Raw genomic sequence first — 15,980 nt, forward strand, 5'->3', positions numbered from 1 at the left:
CTTTAAGACCAAAATATGTTATCTTCAAAAGGTTTCGAGGATTAATTCCTACACAGAGATCAGATAAACCACTTTAACTGCAGAGAGAATACATTGAAGAAATGCATGACATGACGTTTACCAACATAAAAAGTACTGAGCATCGGAGTTCACAAGTCAGTACTACCAATAATGACTCATGATCTGCCTTAATTCAAATACATTTTTACACGAAATTAAGTACAAAAATACCTGAAAAGCTGCAGTCTTCGTCCGCTTGCGACAGCTTCATTGCTCTTGTACCATAACGAGATAGCAGTCATTATAGATATCTTCGTGTTTACATGTTAGCAACTGGAATAAATTTACCGGTTGAAGTTGACCTAAATTTAAAGGACACGGACTGTATCACCAGCTGACACCTTAGAAGAACCCCTGGGGTAAGCTACGTAAGGCCGAGTCATCGATTGTAGCAACGAATATTCCTCCGGGACAGTCATACAACACATCTGTCGAAGAAGGGACACTGTTTTCCCTGTGCATAAGCGTCCCTGTAAGGTGTAAAGTGGTACCATGGTGAACAAGAATTTTTAATGCCTGTTTAGCGGTACAAACGGGTCTTCTCCCTAGAACGCTTCTCCGCAAAATCCAGATTAATTTGGGTGTCCTTGCTTAAGTAAGAAATCTTCGAAACAAAAGCGGTAATTACTAAATCTGCCAGTCATATTGCAGCAATGTTCCTGAGATTTCTAGTTAATTAATCGGGTTAATGGCTGATCACAGTATATCAGAAATTTGGGTAATAGCTATCAAACGGTGGATGTGGTAATCTAACTGTGGACCAGTTGGGCATACAAACGAAAATATTTACATACTAAGGATATACTAAATAACTCATCAAATTACATGGTCCAGTCACATTAAAGTGACCATCGCCTATGTTCGACGTCATCGTCAAATAAACTCACACCCGACACATGGGTACACTAGTATTGGAAAGTATAGAAAAGCATGTCGGGGCGGGGGAGTCATGGGAACATTGTCATAATGCAGAAACGAAGTGATTTAGCTGACGTCCAAAAGGGCATGATCTCAGCTTTCAGGCCAGGGGTGGAAGCAATTCCGAAACAACTACGTTTATAAACTGTTCGCGTTCTGCCGTTGTTAAACTATACAGCACATGGTAAAATGGCTCTATCCAAAGATGGAGGTGAGGTAACAATGTCGCGCGGAGCGGGCGTGCGGTTAGAGGCGTTATGTCACGGATTTTGCAGCCCCTCCCGCCGAATGTTCGAGTCGTCCCTCGGGCATGGGTGTTTGTGTTGTTCCTCTCATAAGTTAGTTTAAGAAGTGAGTAAGTTTAGGGACCGATGGCTTCAGCAGTTTGGTCCCTTAGGAATTCACATACATTTGAACATTTTGAGGTAACACCGTTGCACTACCGGCCATACACGACAAGGGTGAACGATGGCTGCAAAGATATGTATGGGTGAACAGACGTGTAACTGGTGAGCAACTGACCACCCAGATGGATCAAGGGGTCACCAGCAGTGTCCCCCCAACGACGGTTAAGAGAACGTTGCTGTGCATGGGCCTCCGCAGCAGGCACCTGATCCGTGCTCCCATGCTGATTGCTATTCTATTAACCGGCGTTTAAGGCACGAATTTGCACGCAAATACTCCAACTGCCCTTTCCACCGAGTGGTGACAGGGGGCTTTTTTCAGATGAACCACGTTTTATGATCCATCGGCATGAAAGCACACACCCTACAACAATCGTCAGAAGGGTCCAGAACGGAGGAAGGAGTATTTTGGCCTGGAGAACCTTTTAGTGGAATTCCCAGTTGATAGTCTGTGGGACCTCGTCGACCGGGCTGTTCGCGCCATCTATCCTCAACCTAGAAATTTGGAGCAGCTGGTCACAGCATTGGAGTTAGCATGGCTCCACATCCCTGACAGTATCCTCCAGAACCACATCGCCTCACTTTCTGCAAGCCTCGCAGAGGTCCGCCCCGCCAAAAGTGATTGTATTTCTTTCTGACAGGTGATCACATTAATGTGGTTAGACAGTGTAAAATCCGCGTACGATGTCTTGTAGCACAGGATAAGCAGAGCTCATAAACATATTAATAAATGAGGTTATCTTTTAGTTTTAGAAGCGAGATTTCTTAACAAGGTAACGCGTTCCAGCGATCTAGCCCGTGTGGAATTTTTGGTCTTATTTTCCTGGTGGACAAAACTTTCTCATATAGCCTCACTTATTGTTAGTTCGAGCAATAGTCTAGTCATTTTCTTTATTCGTCACTATTATATCCTGATATTTTCTGAAATATTATAACCGTTAACATTAAAATTCTCGAGATCGACTTGAAATTCTTACTCTCTCTCTTCACTGATTCAGAACAGTTTCCTTATGCGGATATATATAGATCAAAAAAGTTGTGCATCACCCCGGTTCCAAGAACGTCTGAAGACAGACGTTGACTGTGGTTGTTGTATCACTCACACAGTCCCTTTGACTGTTCAGAGATGTCACTAAACCCGCCCAAAGATGTAAACAACCATGCATGAGCAGCGCATACTAGACGGAGGAGGTACGACAGCCGATCACTTCCCGTCATTCCACCAGGAAGGCGGTACCCGGATCGTATTGTCTCTAGTTCAACCGTACCTAGACAGTCAATACCGCGGTTCGATCGTGTCCGCATTGTTACTTTTTGCCAAGAAGGGCTCTCAGAAAGGGAAGTGTCCAAGCATCTCGGAGTGAACCAAAGCGATGTTGTTCGGATATGGAGGAGATATAGAGAGACAGGAACTGACAATAACATGCCGCGCACAGGCCGAGCAGAAGCTACTACTACAGTGGATGACCGCTACCTACGGATTATGGCTAAGAGGAACCCTGACAGCAACGCCACCAGGTTGAATAATGCTTTTCAAGCAGCCGCAGGACGTCGTGTTACGACTTAAACTGTGCGCAATAGTCGATATGATGCGCAACTTCACTCCCGACGTCCATGGCGAGTTCCATCTTTGCAACCACGACCACATGCAGCGCGGTACAGATGGGCCCAACAACATGTCAAACGAACAGCTCAGGATTGGCATCATGTTCTCTTCACCGATGAGTGTCGTATATGCCTTCACCAAACATAGTCGGAGATTTGTTTGGAGGTAACCCTGTCACGCTCAACGCCTTAGACACTGTTCCGCGAGTGCAGCAAGGTGGACGTACGCCGCTGGTGATCATGGAAGGCGCCGTAACGGCTGTACGATACATGAATGCCATCCTCCGACCGATAGTGCAACCATATCGGCAGCATATTGCTGAGGCATTCGTCTTCATGGACGACAATTCGCGCCCCCATCGTGCACATCTTGTGAATGACTTCCTTCAGGATGACGACATCGTTGGACTAGAGTGGCCAGCATGGTCTCCAGACAGTCTGGGGTAGATTGAAAGGGGCTGTTTATGGACGACTTGATCCACCAGCCACTCTGAGGGATCTACGCCGAATCGCCGTTGAGGAGTGGGACAATCTGGACCAACACTGCCTTGATGGACAGTATGCCACGACGCATACAGGCATGCATGAATGCAAGAGGACGTGCTGCTGGGTATTAGAGGTACCGGTGTGTACAGTAATCAGGACCACCACCTCTGAAGGTCTCTTTGTAATGGTGGTGCAACATGCAATGTGTGGTTTTTATGAGCAATAAAACGGTCTGAAATGATTTTTGTGTTGATCTCTGTTCCAGTTTTCTGGACAGGTTCCGGAACTCTCGGAACCGAGGTGATACCTAATTTTTCAGATGTTTGGATGTAAATCCAATACGTCATACTTTCGATTCTCTGAGGTGTCCTTCTGTAGGCAAGCCTTTAATTCATGCGCTGCATGCTGATGAGCAGATTTATTTAAATTTGTCATTTTCACACTTGCTCTATGCTGTTAGACAAAGTACGTATTGCAACATGGTATGTTGAATCATTAATCCGTGCTGCTATTATACATCTGCTTTCTGAGAGAGAATTTATTGCGTAGGCTTTAGAATAGCTGAAGGTAGATCAACGTACCTCTGTGTTTAGGAGACACATTTTAGATTCTGTGATGTCACTGAGATATGTGGATACTTTCTCCACGAAAAGGTTAACTTTAATGGAGGGATAGCTACAGCATGAATGGCAATATTCCTAAACAACGTCTATCACTCCTAGCTTCTCTCTCTCTGACAACTAGCCTGCAAGCAATCACTGTATCTCTGGGCTCTGCACCCAGCTGCTCCAGAGGTGCAGCGTTTGAGAGCCTTCTCTTATCTTTATGCGCTTGTTTGTTGAACATGGGACAGATCACACACTTCAGCAGTGCAAATGGATCATTCACTGCTCTTCATCTCTCTGGAAGCTCTTCAGCCCTTGAGCAGTACTCAGTGAGAAATGGTGGATGATTTGCACTCAAGTGATAACTTCACGATCTGGATTCACCTGCCAGATAGAGTGGTGCCCGAAAGAAAGCTGCTGCGTTAGGTGCTCAGTTGGACGGACTGGATGCTTTACAGACAACTAACCCATTCCACAGGTTTCAGGCCAGCTGAAAAGGCAGCCCATTCCTTGGTGGAACGAAGCATGCCATTTTGCACTCACAACCAGGCAAGCAGCTCTGCATAGGTTCACGTACCGTCCAACTGCAGAGAACCTTGCAGCCTTTAGGGTAGAGATGGCAAAATATCACCGAATTACTAGAGTGAGAAAGAAGAGGTAGTGACGACAGCTCATGACCGCCATAAACCGTTCAACTAGAAGTACAGACATGTGTGAGGATAACGACATCGCTAGATTAGAGTGGCCGGCATGTTCTCCAGACATGAGCCCTACCAAACATGCCTGGGATAGATTGAAAAAGGACGTTTATGGACGACGTGACCCACCAACCACTGAGAAACTACGCCGAATCAACATTGTAGAGTGGGACAATCTGGGCCAACTGTGCCTTGATGAACCTGTGGATATTATGCCACGACGAATAAAGGCATGCAACAATGCAAGAGGACGTAATAATGGGTATTAGAGGTACCGGTGTGTACAAAAATCTGAACCACCGCCTCTGAAGGTCTCACTGTATGGTGGTACAACATGCAATGTGTGCTTCTCATGAGCAATAAAAAGGGCGGGAACGATGTTATTTTGATCTCTTTTCCAATTTTCTGTACAGGTTCCGGAACTCTCGGAACCGAGGTGATGGAAAACATTTTTTATGTGTGTATAAGGGGCAGTCAAATGAAAACGGGACAGATGGAACAAAAGTAAGTGTACTGTTTGTTATTTCAAAAGTAATCACCTTCACTGTTTATGTATTTACTCCAGAGTGAGGCAAGACGGTCGGTGCCTTCGTGGAAAAATGTTTGTCTTTCCTACAGAACCATGATTGTACCCAGAGTTTAGCTCTTCATCCGAAGCAAACTGGTGGCCATGAATGTCTTTCTACAGAGCTCCAAAACCATAGAAACCGCATGAGAAGTGTGTGGTACTGTGTAGAGGTTGTGTAAGGGCTTTCCAGCGAAACTCCTGCGGCATAGTTGAAACAACCTGCCAACAAAACGCCCGCCCAGGTGTTGCCAAAGTTGTTTCAACTATGCGCCATCAGTTTCGCTGGGAAGCCGTTACACATCCTCTACACAGTACCACTCACTCCTCTTGCAATTTCCATATTTTTGGAGCTCTGAAGAAAGATATTCATGGCCGTTGATTTGATTCGAATGAAAAAGTCTACGCCTGAATACAATCATGTTTCTGTAGGCAACCGCAAACATTTTTTCATGAAGGCGCTGCCCGTCTTCTCTCACTGTGGAATAAGTATATTAACAGTTACATGTATTGCTTATAAAGTAATAAATAGTTTACTTACTTTTGTTCCATCTATGTCGTTTGCATTTCACTACCTCATTATAACTGTCTTGTCTACAAAACACTTCAACACACTGACAGTAACAGAAATGCTTTTACATACTTTCAGAAAAGATTACGTGCATCAGTCTAAGAAATAAAATTTATATCTGGAATTGTCCTGCTTTTCGAGTTATTGTTGAAAAAGCTTGTGATAAAATGTTTTGAGGAAAAATACAATAATTGACGTTTCAAAACGTTCATTAAAATTTATTTTCTTAGATAATCGAGTAACGTTACGTTCCTCTGAACTCAGACCACTCTATTATTGACAAACTGCCTATTGGCTTTTGCCTCGGGTTCTTCGGCCGACGTTTGTCCTCTGATTTCTCTGACGTTTCGCCAGCACGACTGGCTGGCATTGTCAGAGCTTCGTCCTCCCTTGTTGGTGGTGACCCAGCAATGCAGGAGGGTGAAGCTTTGACAATGCCAGCCAGTCGTGCTGGCGAAACGTCAGAGAAATCGGAGGACAAACGTCGGCCGAAGAACCCAAGGCAAAAGCCAACAGTCAGTTTGTCAACAAGTGGCCACGAAAGCCTGAACAATTTTGCATTACATTATCTATGAGCCTCCTATACCGATTGATTCACGCAGGAAAAAATTTAATGCAGAAACACCTCACAAACATTTTTTTTTTTTTTCAAGCCCGTAAAACCATTCAGAACTATTTAGGGATTCTGTGACGCACAACTACTTCTGTCTCTAAGACCAATTGAAAAATATTTCAGGGTGTGTCCCGAGAGCTTTATAATTAATCCATTTCGTAGACTGGGTATATTTTCGAAGTACTTTACCTATTAATCAAAGACTGCCGCCGTATTTACCTACGACTAAGCCTGCACAATATCTTCACACATTGTTACACACAGATATTTTTGTGAGTTGCCTGATTCCAAATACGACACATTGACATTGTAGTCATAGGACGATATATTACTTCCGTTTTATAAAGCGTGCAATCTTACATTTCGGAACATTTAAATTAGATTGCCAGTTATTGAACCAATTCGAAATCTGAACAAGATCTGGTGGATACATTTGCATCTTTTATTCAGATAGAATTTCATTACAAGTAACCGCATAATCTACTACCATTTCAGTTACTATTAATATTGTCTGCGAGGCCCTTCAAAAGCAACAGGGACAGGAAGGTTTCCAGCACACTCTCCTGATGCAACTTTTATATCTGTCAATGACACTATCCAAGATAATACGCTGATCCCTCCCTACCAAGAAACTCTCATCCAGTCCCAAGTTTCCTTTCATACCCCATGTCATCACATTTTCGTTCATAAGCGTTAGTGTGGGAATGAATAAAATTCTTTTGGGAAATCAAGAAATCCATATGTTTCCACCGATCCATGCCTTTCAGGATGGCATACGACAAAGGCCCTAGCTGAATATCACATCAACGATATTTTCTGAATCCATGATGCTTCCAATCAAGCTCATTATCTTAGCGATTTCATGTTCACCAAATATGCAGTTCTGTTATAATACGAAGCAAATAAATGTTGTCAATAATTAAGTGGTCTGAGTTCAGAGGAACGTAACGTTACTCGATTATCTAAGAAAATAAACCATCCTGATCAACAGCATTGATGTTTGTTGCTAATTCCTTCACACTAAGGGAACTAATTTCTCATTTTTGTATAAGTGGACTAAAAAATATATTCTCAAGGTTTCAAAACGACATTATTGTGGCAAAACAATCGCTCTGGAAGAAATATCATTTCGCGTTAAGAATAAACAGACTACAATTGAAATGGGAGAAATGCAGTTATTTAAGGATGAAAGAATAAAAAAGTGAAAGTTCGATTTCATCAGGAAAAAGTATTGTTCTACAGACTTCAAACAAAAATGAAAGTACCTAGTATATCCCGAACAAATTGGCTGCCAAGATTGGTGTAGTATACACAGTCTTGCTGTTGAATTATATCTGCATTTCTTTTCAGTGTCGTTGTACCTCATTTCTATGAGTATATTAATCATTCGATTTTAAGTGAGTAACTTAGTTTGATCTCTTTCTTTGCATAGGTGCTGAACGGATCATATGCACTCTTCAACATGTTATACACATTCCAGGGCAAGAAATAAAGCCAGCAACTGTGATGGAAACGACTCAGCTGTTGACTTAATGGACAGGACACATGGCAATTCTCTTACATATTATGTCTTTTATATACTAAGCACCTTAAATTTAAATTGTGGTTAGACTTATCTCAAGTGCAACGAGATATAATTCACAGATTAAAGGTACATGACAGTATAAAGTACCAAAAGTTCTGTGTTTTCTCATTACCTTTTCGTATGTAAGTTAGCAACATCGAAAACTGATATTTATGTTTAGTTTGCGTCAGTATCTAGTTACAGAACTAGTGCTGATGGCCCCCATAAAAAAAGTTAAAATTCTCATTATACATATAATTTCCATTTTCTGTTAAGCACATGTGTCGCTGAAGGAAAACCTGGAGATCTAAATGCTTTGCCCCCCGGTTTGGAGATTATTTTGTCATGGATGCAATAATTCTTATTTTGATATTTCGGAGCATATATCATGTAATTATGTCGAGAGAAAACGCTCTCTAAGTTGTCCAGTGAATAAAATAAACTAATCTGAACACATTATTTGCTTTGACACTGCCATAAAGTAACTTTATTATGTGTACTCATACTTTAGTATATATCATTATTTCCTACGTAACCTATGTATCAAAACGCAAACCTCTGATTAATGCAACAGGAACGAAGCCGGCACTCCGTAGATATAAACCTTATGTATCCATAAAAAAGGGGAACTAGGAATTATCATTTTATCGTCGAAATGGGATGAGGTAACAGACGTACTGACTATGAACGTATGCACAAGTACTGCAGTATATATTATTATTACCACCATACCTGATAGAAGTTACGCTCTACCGTAAGTATTTTAGGACTAACACCGAGCGATTTGGCGCAGTGGTTAACGCACTGGGGAGGACGACGGTTCAATCCCGCGTCGGCCATCCGGATTTAGGTTTTCCATGATTTCTCTAAATCTCTGCACGCAAATGCCGGGATGGTTCCTTTGAAAGGGCACCGCCGTCTTCCGATGAGATCGATGTCCTCGCTGTTTGGTCTCTTCCCCCAGACAACCAACCCTTTTAGGACTATCGTTGTATTACGCCACACCTTGATAAATAAATTTCCAACTCCATTCTTTAAATTATGTGAAACGGAATGTCGAATTACTTTCAACTACTTTAAAACTGACATTACATTACCATGATACTGTGTAACACACAACATGCGACGATACCACAGAAATAATGCGACTTGGTAATTTGTGTTCTAGCCAACCATCCCAGCTGTCATTTACGCAGTGTTTATAAGTAATGATTTACGGAACAGATGATAAAACAGTATTTGGAAAATATGCCATTTTCATTATGCAAGCTGTCCCGTTCTCGATTAATGTAGACGCATTCTTACAGTTAAATACTCAACACCAGAACAATACGCTTTATATTTTTTAATATAATCCTCCATGCGCCACTTCTGATATAGGATTTGGTGGTGTTCCTTTGCTGTAAGTCAAATGCTGGAACTGGATGGAAGTCCCCTCCAAAATGTCCCAGACTGGAAATTGTTCTGCCCAGTTACCAACTCACCTGGCATTTGGCTGAGAAGTCTTCAATGACTCATTACTGGAACAGCAAGCTCTACCTCTATGGGTATGGAATGAAAAGTGATAACAACGTGACGGTGCGATATATACACGTCAGACGTTTATTTTAGATTCTCACAGGCGATGAACCGCAATGTAAGACATATATAAAACAATAAAATGCTAAAGCTATTATAACTGGCATACGTATAGCAGTTACTATGGTCTTCAGTATTATTCTTGATAATGGCCACATAACCTAACTGGAATAATGGATGTAATAAATACATAATTTTACAGTCAAAGACGAATATTATGTGTCTTTAATTTAGTACATATTTCGCAGCTTCAACCGTGACAGTATTCAATACACTAAAAAATTAAAAAACGCCTGCAGTCACAACGTTTAGTGTTTTATTAAGTAGACGATTCATTTCAGATTCTGTGGATCCATCATCAGGTGTAATTTGTCTTAATACACGCCTTACGTGAAGTGACACGTTCGAAAACGATGGAGAAAAGAATGTCTGCTGTTGCTAAAACGTTAAGAACGCTTTTCTTGGATTATATGGTAAGTTTACATTGTTCATCTTTTCCACTCTCTCGCACATTTTTTCCGCGTTTGACTTACGAAATTCATAACCTAACATCAAACCTTTTCGTGATATGAATATGCACATTTCACCTCATTCAAGAGGAAAAATAAGGCATGTATTAAGACAATTTAATTCACACCTCCAGAAAATTATTTCATTTAAGAACATTTACATGACCGTGAAGACAAACACATTTTCATTAAGTTGTTATGTGTTGTGGTTGGCAGGAGAGCCAATAGCGTGTTACTAGAGGAGGCTGAAAGGCTCACGCAGGCTGGCGTGAGGTCTGAAACAGGACAAGGAAATTAGAATTTAGAAAAACGGACGTAGCTGATGGAATACTTAACTTTAATCCATTAATTATGAATGTCGCTCTTGACGGTACATGATTCACAATATCAATAGTAACTGAATATGGCGCCTTGCTCGGTCGTGCATTGCCATATATAAAAATGGAGTCAAGGCCCGAATGCATCCCTCCCCCCCTCCTCCTCCTGAAAATACTCAATGGGAAAGAAGTACAGCATCACATACACGTTGAACCATGAATGTACTGTTTCAAAGATTTGGAAGTCAGTACACCCGTGCCACATTATGCCTCCCCTCACCATGACACCTAGACCACCAGAATTATCATGTTCGACAATGTTCCTTGGACCGCACCTCTCATCATACGAGTGTATATCCAGCATTGCCAAACATGATTGTTTTGGTGGTACAAGCGTTATCGTGTGGGAAGACTTTAAATACGATACTCTCACTGGTCAACATTGTTGTGATATGTACTACTTCCTTTTGTGCATCTTTTCAGTAGTACATTCGGCCCTGACTTCATTTTTATGATCGACAATGCACGACCAAATCGAACAGCAAGGTGGAAGAGCTATTGCAACGAGAGGATATACGAGGAATGTACTGGCCTGGTCGTCGTCGCCCCCCCCCCCCCCCCGACTTAAGTCCAAAAGAGTCGATGTACGATGCACTGGGGAGACACGCTGTGGCCACTTCGCATGCACCAACGACCATTCAGCCATTGTCAGTCGCTTTGGGAGGGGAATGGAACGCCCTACCTCAAGAACTCCTTCCCAACATCGTGGCTAATGTGGGAGCACGTTGCACAGCATGTACTGACTTCCAAGATGATCACACATCCCATGAAGAACCACATCCCGCCTTTTGTAATGTCCTAGTGTCCAGTATGAATCGCCATGACTTCAGTGTAAATGGTAACTAATTGAAACCCTCAGCTGCCGACAGGTGTTGTTGATATATACCTCGATGGGGACAGCTAAAAATGTGTGCCCCGACCGGGACTCGAACCCAGGCTCCCTTGCTTACATGGCAGATGCTCTATTCATCTGAGTCACCGTGGACACAGATGAATAGCACGACTGGGGACTTATCACTTGCACGCTACCCGTGAGACCCACATTCCCAACTGTCCACAATCTACATAATTAATGTTCCTAATAGATATTTGCCCATCCACTCATTACTCGCGCACACTAAGGTGACGATTCCCGTAAGAGCAACCTGTGAGCATTCGCACAGACGATGGTCAATGGCTGAGTTCGGGTTCGAGCCCTGGTCGGGGCATACATTTTCAGCTGTCCCCATCGAGGTATATCAACAACACCTGTCGACAGCTGAGGGTTTCAATTAGTTGTAATTTATTCTAAAGAAGTTGCACGGTCATCAGTGGTATCTGATCTTTCGAGAACAGTTACTATCTTCATATAGCCTTCAGTGTAATTATTTTCTTTGATTAAAAATGTCATTTTTATTCGTCTCATTGTGAATTTCTTGAAGGTATCTTCTGTACTGTACTACTACAGTTCCTTGGTTCGTTCACGTTCCATTGAGCAATATTACTCAGCAATGACACAGATGGTAAAGTTATTTTGTCTGTATGTATTTCACACCAGTGTATTATCATCATGCAATGTATACTGGAAGTAATATTAGATTTCTGTATGTCCTAAGTCCAGTAATACAGTCAGTACATGTAAACACTGTTAATTATTTTCACTGTGCAATACTTCGTTCCAACATCCAATTAATTATTTGATGTACTTTTGTGTGTACATATTAACTGTTTCATAAAGACTATTGCATTTACTTAAGCATGGAACTGGATTACCATTTTCTGACTAGCTCCGCTATCTGGAGAGCCGCTTCACATCTGCTGTCCTGTGGAAAGAACGTGGAATATAATTTCCAGTATAAACTAAGTGGTTTTCTTCCGCATGTTTCACATCATGTTTCTATGAAATAAACAATGTTTCTATTCTAATATTGTCCGGACTCGTAAATCGTCACCACAGACACATCATCACGACGGTTCTCATCTGCTGCATCTACCATTACGGTGTCATCTTCCGTCATCTACAATAAAGGCTTTTTTCCTTCCAGAGAATACCACTTTCTGCACGGAGTATACACAAATCTGGTGCTTGATTACACACATCATAGGGCGAATCTAAAATTAAAAATGATCATTATTTTCTCTGTACACCTTCCAAACTCAACACACGTTCTCACACAATGTTCTGGGAGTAGCACCTCTGAAGAAATCAAAACAAATACCACACCCTAAGCAAAAAGAGGCAGGCGGCAGCAACATGCAACAGCTAATGAAGAAGGAGTCGGTATTAACTGTTAAGAAGTTCAATGAAGTAAATTATCCCACCGTGTTTCTTCTCAGACTTCCAGGAGTTTTTCTTGTCAAACGTTCAATTACTAGGTTTCTTGATGCCAAGGAAATTGATGACGAAGTTCTAGTTTCCGAACGCATCACAGGCAAGTATGAGAATGTTTTTACATCTCTGAGACATGGACCATGAATCATTTTTTCTCTGAAGACATCATCGAGCATATTTTGGAAGTGTGCCACAGCAAAAACTTGTGAAACTCATACACATTTTATATCAGACCAGCTAACTTTCCTTTCTGCACTCTGATATTTCGATTCTGAAGTGTCAAGCGTTGTATAATTTTTGTATTTTGTGTCAGTGCGTTTTCTGTATATTGCTAAAAAAATTTGCTAGGGTATTTATTGACTGTTTTATGCCACAATAATACTTTATTTCACCAAATCTTGTACATAAAAATCTGTTTGAAAGACGGAATATATAAAAAAAATCCAGAGAACTTTGGGCTCTCTGCCAGTCACTAAAACATAAACCGTCCAGAGCTACAAAGAGTGAAGAACCTGTACACCTGAAACATTTAATGAGCTACTGCCTCCCCAGTCTTAGCACCGAGTCAATATATACCCCATGCATCTGGTACCAGCCTAATCTCCTCGTTATGTATAGTGCCTGATGTCCTGAGGTACAAAGCTCTTATTGATCCAGAAACTATTCATCTATAATGTGATTCGTGCTTAGGGCAATTTGGAAGTTCAGTGCCTTACGGACCTTGGATTATAGTCCCTCACGTTTGGCAGCCACAATGCTTTGAATCAAATATGAAGCCAGAAACTTCAGCTGGCAGTGACATTCTGACCAGTAAGCAAGAAAGCGGGAGGGTGCCCTCCCTGGACCTCTGCTTCTGAGGACCGCTTAAGATTTGGAGGCCCTCCAGGACCGGCCAGTTTTAATTAAATCCCAAACACAGCCACAATATTTTCAGTAGAGAAGTGGCAGTTTGGAGTTCTGGATGGCACACATATGCGAAATATAAACACAAATATAAACTTACCTATGATTAGGCCATGGCAATTATTATTGGGTGTGCTCAGAATTTTTAAAACTTTTTGTAATATGTTGCCTGGAACTTACAAACTGTAATGATAACCAGCTGTCGATTAGCACAGTTATTCTGCATGAAACGTGCTTTGATACCTATGACTTCCATAAACATGTACTATAAGTACAGTTTAACAATATGTGCATAACTTAACGACGAGACCAAGAAATTGAGAAACATTTTACATCGCCGTTTACATAATACAGTATTTTTCCCAAAACAACTTGCCTTTTGCAATCATCACGAAGACATTTCATCGCAAACCAGAGGAAATTTATTAGAACTGGAGCAACTCAGGGTGAAAGATGATCCAATATTGAAAGAGCATTGTGTAAGGCTTGAAGACTTTGCTGGTGGGTCAAATAAGAGTACCTTCTTATTTTTCAAAAGGGCTACAAATTAATTTATTTTTATTTTGGGTGAGCATGTAACTGAAAACATTATTGCACATACAAAAAAGCTAAATCTCCGGAAAGAATTTTGACATCACTCCCGATGAAATCAGAACTGACCAAATGAACCAAAGATTTACATTCACGTAGACGACAACATTGTCGAAGTTCGAGAATCCTTTTTTAGATTTTTTTATGTCAGGAAAGACAGCAGAGGATCAGGATCTACATCTACATGATAACTCTGCAATTCACTATTAAGTGCCGGGTAGAGGGTTCATCGAACCATCTTCAAGCTACTTCCTTACTGTTCTATTCTCAAACAGTGTTTGGGAAAAAGGAACACTTGAATAATTTCTGTGTGGGTTCTGATTTCTCTTATTATGATGATCATTTCTCCCTATGCAGGTGGGCGCCGACAAAGTATTTTCAAGCTCCAAGGAGAAAGTAGTTCATTGAAATCTCGTAATCAGGTCCTGCCACAACGAAAAACACTAACCTCCTCCCACATAGGTCATGAAGGCTCAAAGGTACCGACTAGCCGCCGTGTCATCCTCAGCCCACAGGCGTCACTGGATGCGGATATGGAGTGGCATGTGGTCAGCACACCGCTCTCCCGGTCGTATGTCACCGGAGCCGCTACTTCTCAATCAAGTAGCTCCTCAGTTTGCCTCACAAGGGCTGGGTGCACCTCGCTTGCCAATAGCGCTCGGCAGACCGGATGGTCAGCCATCCAAGTGCTATCCCAGCCCGACAGCGCTTAACTTCGGTGATCTGACGGGTACCGGTGTTACCACTGCGGCAAGGCCGTTGGCTACAGCGAAAAAAAAAAAAGCCTTCGTTTAAATGACTGCCGCCACTATTTGTGTATTATATCTGTGGATCCCTCTCCCCTATTTCACGATAATGCAAAACGCACTTCCTTATTTGAACCCTTTTCTAATGTTGTCTATCAACCCTGTGCGATGCTAATACCACACTGCACAGCAGTATTCCAGAACAGGGCAGACAAGCGTAGAGTAATCAGCGTCTTTGGTAGACCTTTCACATTTTATAAGGTTTCTGCCAGTAAATTGCATTCTTGTCTGGCTTCCCTCACAACATTATCTATGTGATCATTTCAGTTTGAGTTATTCGTAATTGTAATCCCAAATCAGTTAATTTATTTTACCGCCTGTAGTGAATTCCTTTTAGTACTCATGTGGATGACTTCACACTTTTCATTATTGAGTCAATTGCCACTTTCTTGCACGATACAGACATCTTGTTTAAATAATTTTGCAATTCGTTTTGATCATTCGGTAAATGACAGCATCATCTGCAAATATTCTAAGAGGACTGCTCAGATTCTCTCCTAAATCGTTAATGTAGACCAGCCCTGTAACACTTCCTTGGGGAATATTACTTCTGTTTCACTCGATGATTTTCTGTCAATTATTACAAACTGTGGGTTTTCTGAAAGAAAAACACGCATGCAGTCACAACTGAGACGATACTCTATAGGCACGAAATTGGATTAGAAATTCCTTGTGAGCAATGGTGTCAAAAGTCTTCTGGAAATCAAACAATATGAGATCGATTTGACATCCCCTACCAACAGGACTCATTACTTCCTTGAGAATTAGACCAAGTTGCGTTTCACAAGAACGATACTTTCTGAAACCGTGTTGGCT

General features: G+C 41.7%; 1 protein-coding gene and 1 pseudogene across 1 annotated transcript in view; one reads left to right on the plus strand and one right to left on the minus strand.

Moving 5' to 3' along the window:
* Window positions 1–8,017, plus strand: part of LOC126334784 (odorant receptor coreceptor-like) — a 73,019-nt gene extending 65,002 nt beyond the window's left edge. Inside the window, exon 7 of the mRNA XM_049997431.1 lies at window positions 7,958–8,017. Coding sequence (XP_049853388.1) covers window positions 7,958–8,017 — 60 coding nt within the window. The remainder of the gene's footprint in view (window positions 1–7,957) is intronic.
* Window positions 8,018–15,004: 6,987 nt separating this feature from the next.
* On the minus strand, window positions 15,005–15,122 carry LOC126290162 (5S ribosomal RNA; annotated as a pseudogene).
* Window positions 15,123–15,980: the final 858 nt, after the last annotated feature.

The sequence above is a fragment of the Schistocerca gregaria genome, chromosome 1 (assembly GCF_023897955.1).
Source record: "Schistocerca gregaria isolate iqSchGreg1 chromosome 1, iqSchGreg1.2, whole genome shotgun sequence".
Taxonomy (NCBI): Eukaryota; Metazoa; Arthropoda; class Insecta; order Orthoptera; family Acrididae; genus Schistocerca; species Schistocerca gregaria.